At 40.7% G+C, this 13,846-nt stretch overlaps 1 protein-coding gene across 4 annotated transcripts in view; it reads left to right on the forward strand.

Annotated features, from left to right (window-relative positions):
- The first annotated feature begins 1,039 nt into the window (after positions 1–1,039).
- LOC109952134 (uncharacterized) overlaps positions 1,040–13,846 on the forward strand; it is a 39,212-nt gene continuing 26,405 nt past the window's right edge. The window contains exons 1-15 of one of the 4 annotated variants that reach the window (XM_020587022.1): positions 1,040–1,368; positions 5,173–6,113; positions 6,349–6,538; positions 6,632–6,993; positions 7,468–7,593; positions 8,293–8,490; positions 9,726–9,866; positions 10,434–10,694; positions 11,424–11,604; positions 11,707–11,873; positions 12,011–12,154; positions 12,304–12,482; positions 12,893–13,065; positions 13,280–13,504; positions 13,619–13,728. In XM_020587022.1, the coding sequence (XP_020442678.1) occupies positions 5,184–6,113; positions 6,349–6,538; positions 6,632–6,993; positions 7,468–7,593; positions 8,293–8,490; positions 9,726–9,866; positions 10,434–10,694; positions 11,424–11,604; positions 11,707–11,873; positions 12,011–12,154; positions 12,304–12,482; positions 12,893–13,065; positions 13,280–13,504; positions 13,619–13,728 (3,387 nt within the window). In that variant the 5' untranslated portion in view covers positions 1,040–1,368; positions 5,173–5,183. Of the gene's footprint in view, positions 1,369–3,131; positions 3,239–5,172; positions 6,114–6,348; positions 6,539–6,631; positions 6,994–7,467; positions 7,594–8,292; positions 8,491–9,725; positions 9,867–10,433; positions 10,695–11,423; positions 11,605–11,706; positions 11,874–12,010; positions 12,155–12,303; positions 12,483–12,892; positions 13,066–13,279; positions 13,505–13,618; positions 13,729–13,846 lie in introns of those variants that run through there. The other 3 variants (XM_020587021.1, XM_020587023.1, XM_020587025.1) reach the window with 3 other exon arrangements.

Raw genomic sequence — 13,846 nt, forward strand, 5'->3', positions numbered from 1 at the left:
CCACACAGTGTTACAGTTTCTGACAATGAACATGGCAAATGAACAGTGTCAACTGCCAGATAGAAGAAGAGGAGTAGGGTGGTGTGGTGGGAGGGGAGGGAGGCAAAACAGAGGAGGAGGGAGAAGAGGCTGAGGACATAGCATGTTCCAGATGAAATAAGGGCCACGCTTGTGGACCATGTTGTCAATCACGGCCTTACAATGACTGAGGCTGGTCAAAGGCAGTGAATGTTGTGAGAACAGCCAACTGTTCTGTCCAGGGGGGTTTCATCTGTTTACATTTCTAATGGTGTCTTTTCCTTTGTGCTATGCAGTGCTGTAAAACACTTTTCTGTATCACAGTGACAATAAAAACAATGAAAATGTAAATGTGAATCTGTCCGATCTTTCTCAGTCTCCCACATACAGCAATGTGAAACTGTTCTGCTGAAACTGCTACATGCCGTACAGAACAAATGCAGCCGTGTGTATTTTCATTGTCATAACCTGCGCCATGGTTTACATATGAAAATATTTTCAGTGTTTTAATTCTGACCGGTTCTTTTATCTGAAGGCCCCAAGAAGTAACACTCAGGAAACAGGAATCAGCTTTACGTAGATTTATTTTCTTCTGGTTAAATGCAGAGTTATTACAGCGCTGGGCTCTAATTCCAGAAATATATCAAAGAAACTGAGAAAAACACAATGCTGCATTCATGTTAACTGTGAGAAAACCCCCTGCCATCCATGATCAGTTTTCTCTTAAATAGTAACACGGACTTACTGGAATAAGTAATATATGCAATATTTTAGGTACATGATAGTTTTCTCACAATTGGGGATAAACATGTAAAAATCATAGGGCAAAGGACGAAACTCCACATTTCAAGTATATAGTAACAGAAATTAACGACCAATTCCATGTACCTGAAATGAATTATATTAATGAGCAGTTTTTGTACGTGACCGGTTTTGTTGGTGTTCATGAGAGCTCATATTTACTGTTTTTGTTGTATAACATGAATGCAGCATAAGGTTAGCTAGGTAGCCGGCTAACGTTACAAGCATCTAGGTTAATGAGTTTCTCTTTTGTACTTTGTGGCGCTTAATTGAAACAATGCTAAGATTCCGACATGCATATCCTGCACCACTGGTTATTTTAACGCTCGTTATTGTCTGACTAATGTGCTTCATGTAAAGTAATATCCTAATACTTCTAGCATTATTTGCTAGCATTAGCTAGAGCAGGTTCGTTAGCCAAAAATAACACTAAGAAGTCCTTCTGGTTCTATATTGTAATGGGAATTCTTTCAGCAAAGAGACAGAAGATGTTAGGCAAACACACTCCCGACAACCGCAACTAATGGGAATTATCTGGCGCACTAACAGGTAGCTAGAATCAGTCAGTCATGCTTTTTGATTGGAGTTTCCGATGAGTTTAAAGTAACGTTATTGATAGCACGCAACGTTAGATAACGTTAATACTTTCTCGGGCCCACGTTAGCGCATTTGTTGACAGATCAGTTACATTACTATATGAATGGAGTATGTAATTGTTTGGTGGTTTGAACCCGTGCCACGTTTGCAGTAATGACACTTTGCCACAAATCTTTGTGCCATTTTTCTGTGTTCTGTTACAAAAGGCAAATACAAGAAGCTTCCCCCTCATTTTACAACATAGTGCATAATGATATAAGTAGTCAATTGCGAGTATTTAAAAATGTAGAGAAATCAATATATATATATATATATATTGTACATTTATATTATAGAAAACAAGATCTTGTATTGCTCTGTACACATTGCTATATTCTATCTACCTGTTACAGAGTTTTTATACAGTGGCTTCAGAAAATAGTAATCTTCTTTATTGTTTGTACAGTTATTACAATATTCTGTTAATACAGTATTCAGTTATTACAGTGTTCTTGGCATTCAAGCCAAGCAAGGCCTGTGGCTCTCTCTCTGTCTCCTCTTGTTCTCGTCCTCATCCTCATTTGTAGAGTATTCTCCATGCTGTAAGCTACAGCCATAACTGTGAGGAGAGAGGAGATGTGATGCATTGAGCACATAGTTGCAAGCTAACCACAGTGAGATACTGTGTGCTTTTGTAGCTTGTAGTCCTTTTATGTGGACGTACATGCGCACAGCAGTTTAAAGTCACTTCCTGCAGACCATGCTCTGTTGGTCTTGTAGCTGAATATTTTACATATTTGTATAAACAATTGAAATATATGGTATAAACTCTGTCTCTGTGGGCCTGAGTAACCTGTAGTATAGGAAAATGCTGTGCCTTTGAATTCCAATTTGCACTTAAGGTTTGATTTATGATGACTGCTAAGCAACACAATCAGTACTACAGTACTCTTTTAATAGTCACTACCAATTTAGGCATGCTTTGTACCTTTTTCAGGTTGTACACTCACCATTAGCTGTGTACTTTTCATGTTTACCATCTGACACTGACTATAATAGCACTACTTTTGCCATTCTCTTCATTTTGCTATCACTGACATACACAAAGAAATTCAATGGATCAATATATACAGTAACAATTGCACATTGAGTGCTTCAGAAGCAGCCGGTCATTCTGGTTGGTTGGGATGCAGAAGCAAAACAATTACTAAAAGAAGTGAAGTTGCTGATGTGCCAACATGTGACTTTATTTCTATAAATATCCACACTGTTACTTATGAATTCACAGAACCCCAGTAGTTACTCTCAAAACCTCTGTTTCCTTTGGTATGCATTTTGTTTTGGACTGGTCATTGATATCAGGTCACATGATTGCACATGTGACCAGTTGAGGTGAATCAAATGGGGCAAGCCAGGAATGTAAAACTCAAAGCCACAGTTTCTCTTCACCCTCCCTCCCTCACACTCCTTTGGTTTTGTTTTCCCTTTGGGTGGTGCCTCTGACAAAACAGGATTCACTTTACTGTGGGTTATGAAAAACTGGCAGGGTGCTGCTCCACTGCGCCCAGCTGTCTTTGTTTCCTCGTTCTGTTGCATTACTTGTGTGGTGAAACCTAATCATTTCCAGGAACATGAGAGTTTGGCTTTCGGCCAGTCAGTCATAGACTCCAATGGACCAGTTTGGTACTTTCAGTTTCATTTCTCTGGGATTTGGCATAGAATGAAACACAGTAGAGTGGAGGAGGGAAGGGAGAGGAGTTAAAGCTGAAAGGTTTCTGGTAGAGAGGCAGCAGTTGAATTTCAGAGGGAGTTGAACTACTGATCTTTTCATTTAAAGGAATAGGTAGGTCTGCTTGTGTGTCATGCATTTTTACTGCTAACTATAGTTTGTCCATGTACTTTTACACATGCAAGATGGTTATGTGTAAGGTGTATGTTTTGATGTTTTAGTACAACTACTGTTTCTGATTATTTCTGTAATGTACATACAATGGATGTAAAAATCTGGAGTTAATTTTTAATAAGCATTTTAATTTTAATAAACTGAGTCATAGTAATATAGATTTCCATTTCAACTCTGATAGAGTTAGCCTTCTCTGTGGTGCTGTCTGCTTTGTCAGTGTAATCAAACAAACTGTTACGCTGATGCTACAGTACATTGTGCTTCTGATAAGAAAACTCTATTCAGGTGTTAATCTTTTTTTTAATCACATATCTCAACATTTAAATCAGAAAACCAGGAAACTTATTTAGAATTATGGACAATATTACAGTATTATGTGCGGAAATGCTGTTGTTAATCTGCAACATTCATAAATTCTTATATATATTTCTATATAAATATTGAGATATTTGGCACATTCATTGTTGTTACTTAAGAAAAATTTTCAATAATTATAATTCAATATTATAGTACTATATTTATGAAATGTAAACCCAAGTTCGTGAGAGGGTGCCCACCTGCTGACCCTCTAGACTTGCCGTCACCCTTATACCCACACAGAATTTGTATTGGCGTTGTTGATGATACAACTCAGTAGGGTCATTGCTGGTGTTTTTTTTGGCAGTGTCAGTGATTGGACAACTGAGTGGGCCCGGCTCTCAGAGGTGACATTACAAGCCAGTTTGGCTGGCCACTGCCTAACCTGACAAAATGCACAGCAGATACTGTGTGTCAAGCCACATATCTGCTCTTTGATTTGGGGGATTGATAGGTTTCTGGGATGCTTCGTTTTTAAGGGTAGCTTAAATTGAAAAATGGTCTTACTCACTGTGGGGGCCTGAAGATTTATGGCATCATGGACTGATACTCCACCTCTTTGGGGCCAGATAATGGTTAAACATATTTAACTTGCATACTGAGCTTCCATAGGGAATGCTTCCCTATTCTTTGGCACATCTAATTGTGTATTAACATCTGTAAGAAAAACATGTTTGTATTCCTTAAACCTGCAGCAATTGTTTTTGTGGCCACTTGGGGGCAGTGCAGTGAGCTTGTGTACACAACATTGCTTTGTCTGTCATTTAGTGCTATGCAGGTAGCAAGCACAGTATGTGATTTTTACAGCTTCTGCTGGGTCTTAAAATAACACTGGTAAGAGTGAACCAAAACAGCATAAATACAAACTGTGAAAAGGTCGCTCTTTTCTGTTTTCACACTGAAACAGGCTGTGAAACTAAAACAGTGAGTTAAACACACTCCAGATCTGAGGGAACCTGGAGAATGAGGTGATACTGTAATTCTTTTCAGGTTAACAAAGACCCATTTCATTTATGCAAAGTAATTTAATATATTGTTAAAACTAATTATTCATATACATCTGATAGCAATATGTAAGCCAATACCCATAATAAATAAATAAATACAGTAAATACACATTTCTGATAAGGATCACCTCATTTGGTTATTAAAGAATTGTGAGCAAGATATGTACTTTTCACACTAAAACAAACTTACATACACATTTACATAACATTTTTGGCAATTCTGGGCCATAATTTCTTGTTACCAATTGGTTAATATTCGATACACCCTTTTCTGATCGAAGCTAATATGGGCTGACCACTATCACCACTATCAAAACATATAAAATAAAACAATACTCAACCACACTATTAACAGTTGAGTTTTTTATTATAACATCAATCTATGTTGGATATCTGTGTACATCACTTAAATGGTACACATTATATATAGTTTATTAGTGAGAACACAGACTACAATAAAAATTATTTGCAGTCTTTACTCATTAATGGTGGTGTCTCCCTCCCTGACAGCATTACTCAAGATGGAGAAGGTTCTGGGAAATATCGTGTCTATGGTGAAGCAGCACAAAGATGGGATCCCTCTGAAAAAGCTGGCTGTATTATACAGCCAGACATACCACAAGAAGCTGACTTTATCCACACTGGGCTTCGACTCCATAAATAGCCTGGTAGCCTCTCTGGACAGACATCTGGTTGTGGAAGGGGAACTGGTGTTTCACAGGAACCAATGTAGTGAAAGTCAGAGTGGAGCTGGAGATGGAGCGGGTGCTGGAGCTTCTGCAAAAGCTGTGAGGGAGGAAGAGGTGTTCCATAAAATTCATCAGCCTCAAAATCAACCTGGAATTGGAATGTCAACAAAAGCTAAAAAGGGTACTAATGTTGAGAGGGTTCTGGAACATATAGTGTCTATGGTGAAGCAGCACAAAGATGGGATCCCTCTGAAAAAGCTGGCTATATTATACAGCCAGACATACCACAAGAACCTGACTTTATCCACACTGGGCTTCGACTCCATGAATAACCTGGTAGCCTCTCTGGACAGACATCTGGTTGTGGAAGGGGAACTGGTGTTTCACAGGCACCAATGTAATGAAAGCCAGAGTGGAGCTGGAGCTGGAACTTCAACAAAACCTGTGATGGGTGACCATAAGTCTCACCAGCCTCAAAATCAACCCAGAGCTGGGACGTCAACAAAAGCTACAGAGGACAGTAAGCCTGCAACTCCACAGAGAACTGAAGCACTAGGTGATAGGAGTGCCATACCGACTGTTACCATGCCACAGCTGGATGCCAGTCCTCAGTGTGTGCCTCTCACTCAGGCAAGAATTAGCTTTCCTTTGGCTTCTCCTACCTCTATAGTTTCCACCCACTGTCTTCCTATTAACCCACTGTTTGCACCCAAGCCAGCTGAACAGTTGACCCAACAGCTGCTGTACCAGAGGGTCATAGAGGTAAGTCATGTTTTCAAAGAGTTTCTGATATAAAAAAAAAAAAAACATCAAATGTATAGTAAGATATTACACTAATAACTTGCATATATTGTGGTTTGCTTTGGGATATTAGATTGTGTCTTTAACCTACTATTCTAATCTAAAAACTGACCATTGACCTTTACAGCACACAAAGTAATTAGCACCAACCACCTTTGTGAACCACCTGGTCAATAGGTTTGTTGATATGTTCCAGGTGATGAAGAAGCACCAGCTTACTGCTCCGTCAATGGAACAGCTCCAAAACTTCTATTTCCAGGAGTATGATGAACAGCTTCCTCTTGCACAGTACATGTCTATGTATGACAGCTGGGAAGCATCTCATCTTCAGAAGCCTACTCAGTCTGAACCAGCTGCAAACATTGCTGTAGTGCAGACAACTTCAGGTAGCCAAACATGACATTATTTAGGTTCATGCATAAAAGCACAAAGGTTGTCACCATATCAATACTAATCAGTGTTGCCATCTCCTCCCACAGCAGAACTGAATCTTATAAGAGAGCCTGAAAAAGAACGGCAGCAACCAGCTATCAGTTTCCTCTCTGACTCTGACTTTCCAGTGCTGGGGGCAAATGAGAACTTGACTAGAGAGCGAAAGAAAAAAGTGAGAGATGCACCCCAGAGTGACAGCAGTGCCCCTGTCTTTAGAGATTGTTATCATGCCCAGCTGAGAGAGGTCCATGGAGCTAATATGCGAGCAGTAGAGGCAATGGAGGAGGACCAGGCTGAGCTCACGAGGAAGAGGACGAACAGGACTCTGGATGTGGATAGTGTCAACAGTCTGATGGAGGAAGTGAGACGCGAAATTGCTGCAGAGGGCAACCTGGTCACCAAAGAGATGGTGAGGAGAAAGAGGATACAGTTTGACTCTGAAATGAATAATTACACAGTTTGGGAATACTTGTTTGCTTTCTCATTAATTGATATCACTTATGTTTGTACGTTATGAGACTTTGAGCCAATAGGTGATTAGTTTGGCTTAATGTCTAGAGCAAGGGGAAACAGCCAGAGTGGCTCTGTCCAAAGGTTAAAAAAAATCAGCCCACTGTCTCAGAAATGTAGCTAATTAAAAGTAGGGTTGGCGATTCTGGAAAAACCAGCAAGAAGAATCTCAATTTTGAAAGTAGACATCCGAAGAAATCCCACCCTTTCATTCTTACTTCTCTCCAAACCACTCCCAGAAAACAAAACTGATAATTTAATCTGAAAAATAGCCTTTTTCCCTCAATGCTGTACATTTGCAAACTGCAGCAAACTAATGTACTGCATTTCATGTCTTCATTCTTCTCTTATTGTCTTCTAAACCCCTATCCAGATGATATCCAGGGTGTGTCTGCTCCTGCAGATTCCCTCTTTGGAATCTGCAAGGATCAATCCCCGGACGATTTCAGCTCTAAAAGACCTTCAGTACATAGTGAAAGAGATCAACATGTTCATAGAGGTGGGAACATCTGTGTTTGCTAATAACCTGTGTGTATCTGAGTGTTTGGTTGTTAACGCCGTGTGGTGGTTAAAAATAAATCAGATTCCAGAAGAAATATGTAATAGAACAGTATGTACTTCACATATAGACATTACTTGTACTTAGTTTATTATTTGTACTTATTTGAGCTGAGTGGCTATGGGTTCATGTGAGTTGGACAATGGGTTTCCGTAAGTGGTCAGGAACAAAATGTTTCCTGTTTTTGAAGTACATCTCAGGGTGTTGTTTCCCGAAACTGGAGACAGGAAGCCAGGTTTAGAAATAGACGCAACAGCATAAGGGAGGCTGCTGATAAAAGGAGTGAGCCTGGGAGAGAGGAAAGAACCATGCTACCGTGAGCAGTGTACCACCAGGCCAGCCTTGGAGGGCCGGGGGGAGCCGACGACTGACTGGGGCTGACAGGGAACTGACTCGGGACAGAACAAATGACCTGACTGACTGGTGCTCTGACAATCTTCTTATGCTTTAGCTATTCCATTGTAAGAGGAGAGTCTCTGTTCTCTGTTCCCTAACTACAAGATTATCTGTTTAAATACTACTCTATTCAGAATAATTGTAATATTAAATGATCCTTTAAATTGTAATGGTTTGTCTGAATTAATTTAGTTGGTATCTCACTCTTGCCACAACAGCCGTCTTTTTTTCTCCTTCTGTCAGTCCACTGAAGCAGTGACATCCATCTGTACGCTTTATGAGCTGGGCCAATCACTGGCTGGCCTGAAGGACAAGAAGCACTATGAAGAGCTGAACCTGGGGCCCCTCTGCAAGCTCCCCCTCATCCACCGCATGTTCAAGATTGACAGTAACACCAAGGATGATGACATCCACCAGATTGGGACAATAGACATCTTAAAGGTGTGACTCAGATGACAAATGGCACATGATCTAGTTCAGGGGTGTCAAACTCAATCGCACAGGGGCCAAAACTCAAAGCACACTTTAGGTCGTGGTCCGAGCAGGATAAACATTTATTGGCTAGAGCCAATCTAGCCCAGGTCACCTGTCTATCACAGGGCTACATACAAACCATGTAGTAGTTAAGTATTGCAGATAATTTTTTTGTTTGATTGAGCTTTACATTTGAACTTTAATGTTTTCTATTATATAAGTTCTATTATACATAGTTTGAACAATTATCTACAGAAGCTTTTTTGCATTTCATTAAAGTTAATAATTTAGAACAGTATATTTTCATGTATATCTATACGTATGTATGTATGTACATCACAAAGTATCCGAAGATACACAAAACATCAACTGATTGTTCACTAGCTAGGACCCTGTCTTCACTAACTAAATGGATGGAAACGGTGCTCGGTGCAGGCTTGAGTTATGCACTGCGGTGTGGGGGAATGCTTCAGAGATCTGCACTGCTCACGGGTACTGGCACTGCATAAAGGGAGATAGAGGGGAGAGAATGATTTAAATTGGGGAGGCAGGGTGGGTTACAAAAAGCGAATGTGTATCTTTCTTGGTGGTTTAAATATGATTAGAAGCGGAAGGAGTGTGTGCCGTTCTGGTGTGGTCCTGCTCCTGAACCTCCGATAAAGTCTCCAATTTAAAAATCACATTTTTCTCAGTCTCTTGAGAGTCTTGATGCAAATGAAGTCAGGAAGGCCATGTAAGATAATACAAATGACCTCAAGGTGCTCCACAATAATAAATCCACATGGTTGCCAAGACAATATGTTTACCATGGTGTGCAGCTTAAAGATAACAGAGGAATTTCACTGACTGTATGTCTGAGCTTCAGGAGCTTGTGATATCATGATCTAAAAACACTAATGAGCAGTTTAGTTTGTGCTGAATGCTGATTATTATCACCCGAGAAAGTATCTTGTTCAGTCAGTAATCCTTCAATAACCAGCCTGCAACTGCAACTGTTCAAAACAGGTCAAATATAATTTAAGGAAACAAGCAAAAACAACATTAACAGTTACTGATGATGTTTCTATTATAACAATATAAAGACAGTTTTCATCTATTTTAACTTCATGGTTGAGTTTCCTGTGGCTTTAGATAGAGTATATGATTCTGTGAAACTTTTAATTCATTTGCCTAAATGTGTCTATTCTGTGTCATTTGTTTAGCAACTTCGCATTTTTCGAAGGCAGCAGAACAAACCAAAAGTAGACCTTGCTGAGTTTATGAAGCATCTGGCTGATCACTACAACTGTGAGTCTCCCTATGAGCTGGGCATCAGGATACACAGCCTTGGACTGCCCATATCAGTAAGAGACACAACCTACTTCTTTAAAATAGTACAAAGTCATTTAGCTGAAGGGGAGCAGGTGTGCTCATCATATGGAACAGATAACATTAACAGAGAAAAGTCATTGAGAGTGAATTGGTTTTCTCTCACAAGATACAGAAAATTCTTTTTTGGCTATGGTCACCACCTGTGGGTGGAAAAAAATGGATGACAGTGGTTCTGTAATGCCAGTGAGATCATGGCTGAGAATACCTACATCAATTATTAGAAACTGTATGCAATGACAGGAGTCTAAAGTTTTGTTTACATCTCCATGGGGGCTGCAGTGTTTATACACGGCATAAGAGTTTTATGGAATGAACAGAAGGCTGAGGATTTTCATATTCATGAAGTTTTATCATTAGTTGCACTGAAAATCAATGTACTTTGGTAGAAAGTGGTTTTTAATGTACAGCTAACTATCAACCACAGTGTGTTGTGCTGAAGAAAGAGGTACAGTAGCAGTATAGTTGAGATGAAACATAAGGTTGACTGTATTTTACCTGTTTGTTCAGCTTGTTTAACATTCCCTCTTTGTCTTCTTTAGTCCTTAATGAAAGTGAGTCGCTCTGAGCATGCAGCTTTGGAACAAGCCAGGGAGATCATCCAGAAAGAGCTGGAGGAGGAGACCCAAGAACGACTGAGAAAGATCAAGAAGAGCACGTTGGAGCCAGTGTACGGAGCAGGTTCCTTCTCCTCCACAGGCAGCTTGGACCTCAGGAAAAAGTATGCTTCCATGTCGGCAGCTGAGGTGGTGCTAGAAGTCTTCTCGAATGCAGTGGGGGTGTTCAGTCCCAGGATGGCCAAGGTGGGTGCCAGACACTGATGCTAGATTGAGATTGACAAATGTATTAGAAAGAGCTTGCTCAGTAGTGGTGTGGAAAGTGGTTACACCACCCTGGTCTTGTGTCCTTAATTTGCTGCTATGGACTGCTAGGGGTTAATTCCACTAAGCCACACACCATGAGCCATCAAGGGGAGAGCACGCAGTTGCTGTCCTGTTCTGAACTCATTTACAAAATGCTATGGTTTGTTAATACTTAATGAAGTAGCAAAAATGTTAGATGAATACTGGCTAGACATTAAATTGGAGGCTAAACTCACCATGCAGCCACCACGTTGTGCATGCGTTTTATACTGGAGAATTTATCCTACCTCCCTGCAGTCAATGATATTACATGCATTTTTCATCATCATTAAAGTGATATTCATTATAAAGCATTCAGGGCAACATCAAGCTGGAAGCAAGCTGTTGTCTAAGAGTCTGTATCATTGTATACTGTAGCATTTAGATTTCCCATAATTGTAACCATGTTGCCCAAACCACAAACAAACACTGTTCGGCAGATTTTATACCTGCCGCATTTATCAGAGCAACTAACCATTTCTAGGCTACTTTTGGGACCCAGTGGACCATATCAATACAAATACAATCAAAATATTCCTGTTAAATTGGCTACTGGCAAAATTTCCACACTTATAAGTAATTTGTGATGTCATGTTATTGATACAGAGATGTGTTTCACTTCCAATGCAGCATGTGCAGAGCTTCCTGCTGCAGGTGTCAGGTGACCGGCTGGCAAGGGCCCTGTTTCAGCTGGCCATCTGTGGAGGCTCCCTGACTATCCCGCAGGACCTAGTTCCCAAAAGCAAGGCTTCCAAAAGCACAGAGCAAACTAAGAAAGAGGACAAATCCACCACATCCCTGCCCAGTGAAGGTATTAATGTCGGATGCACAATGTTTCTGCCACATATATGATAATCTCTGCTAATATTTGTTAGTCTGTGACTGATAGACTTTTCCGCTCTGTCTCTCTCAGCCAAAGTGAAGCAGTACCTGAAAGACAACTTGTCCTCTCAGATCTCAGCCATCACTCTAGCTCATATTGCCTCTTTGGAGAGGAAGTTGACCAAACACTTCCAGGTCAACGATTTCCTCTCATTAGGGCAAGGCAGCTTCCTGGAGTTCCTCGTTAAACACAGTCAGGTACAAGCAGATTTTTTGCTGCCAACTTCAATATGAACTCAAGGTCTGAGAGTCATCCCAGAGATCTCTCACTCTTGCCACAGAGCTAAGATAAAAATGCACACAGCTTTCATCTGTTTGTCTCTGGTTGTGTGCAGCTGCTGCAAGACATGCTGGGGTCCACTTTGTTTCTGGCCAGTGGCAGCATGGAACTTGCAGGCAGTGGTTTCAGGCCCACCAGACAAGACGTGTTTGAGTTCATTAAACAGTGTGGTGACGTGACCACCACTGATCCAGATGAAGTGAGTCAGTTTACAGTCACATGCAGTCTTACTGTGTAAATATACAGACTTAAATATTTAAACAAAGCATAAAAATGATTCTTGTAGTATAGTAAATTAAATGTTTGAGTTGACCTGAACAATTTCAACATCTGCCCTCCTTTTCCCAGCTCTTCCACATCGAGTCAGCACTGAGGTCCCACTACAGGGTCCGGGACAGTCGTGACCTGGGCCATGGCACTCTGCAAATGTTGGCCGGCCTGGTCCAGCGCCAGAGAAGCCTGGCTGGAGGAGGACTGAGCCAGATCTACTATGAATCAGCCCTTTTTGCCAAACATGGCAAAACGAGGTTAGCAGTGTAATACCACACAGACATTACTCCAGCAGTTTGGTAATGCACCTCCTTAAGGTTGATAGAGTCACCGAAACAGAAAAAAAAAAGCTAAAATCAAAGCAGACGCACCTTAACTTTGAGCTGGATTCTTCAGTTTACATAATGTATCATGATAGTTATATTATACGCTCCCAGCTCCTCACATTTATAACTTCATTTTGTATCACAGGCTTTGTTACAAATTTTAAGGCTAAGTCGAGATAACCCTGATGATATCATTATGACACCATCTTTTTTACTTGGAGCCAACTGCCAAATCGGATCTTCCAGAAATGAAAAGATGTAAATACATGAAACAAGAATTACCAAAAACGCTCCATTTTTATCTTTATTTATATATCCTCCCACCTTCCTCCCATGAGCAGTGCTGAAGGTGGGTGTGAGGCAGTGGGATGCCTGGGTGAGATGTCCAAGGCCCAGGCTCTGGCCAGCTTGCTCTCCTGTCCTCTGCTGGAGAATTTAAATGATTGGAGCCAATGGGAGCTGATCTTTAAACCCTTTCATGGCTCTCTCAAAGATTTTATCGAAAGAAATGCAGGTAAGAGTAAGCCTCAGCGGGTTTGTGTATCACTAGATCTTTTGTAGATAACTGTGAAATTTAATTTCTGCTCAGTGTTTTTTAATCATGCCCATGAAATGAAATGAAATGAAAATGGTGTAAGTGGGTAGATAGGGTAATGTCAGATATGTATTTAATATTACCAAATAATCATATGCAACACTAATGTTATTTATAAATTTGTTTACAACAGCTAATACAGACCTAGCAGCGTTGGAGGTGACACCAGGTTTGCTGCTCAGGATCACCACACACACAGGAGACAAGCATTTTTCTGGTGCTGCCAGTGCCCTTGACCCTGTCGGTACAGCTGGCCACCTTGTGTCCATGGTGGTCGCTGATGGGATCGCCAATGCTCCCACAGCCCTCCTGGCCAATCACATGCACACCTCCCTGGCAGCAGCTGTAGCTAAAGAAGGTAGTAATGCAACAGAACTGGGAGATTTAAGTTTGCTTCAATTCAAGGAAATATTGAGTTTCAAATGCAGCATGATTGTATCATCACAACTAAAATAACCCTTGCCTTCTTTAGATTTCTCCCAGGCTGAAGATGAGGTGTCATGTTACAGCAGAGTGGCCAAATTCCTCTTAGCGTGCTTGACAAGAATCCCCAGCAAAACCTGCTTGGCTCTTTGGCAGCCGGTCAGTCACACTGGATTACTAATCTGGATTAGAGGATCAAATCATATAGTCTGTTATTTTTAGACAGAAGTTATGTTTAAACTTTGGATTATTCACTACATATGGTGAGAACAGATAG

Source organism: Monopterus albus, unplaced genomic scaffold (assembly GCF_001952655.1).
Source record: "Monopterus albus unplaced genomic scaffold, M_albus_1.0 scaffold434.1, whole genome shotgun sequence".
Lineage (NCBI taxonomy): Eukaryota > Metazoa > Chordata > Actinopteri > Synbranchiformes > Synbranchidae > Monopterus > Monopterus albus.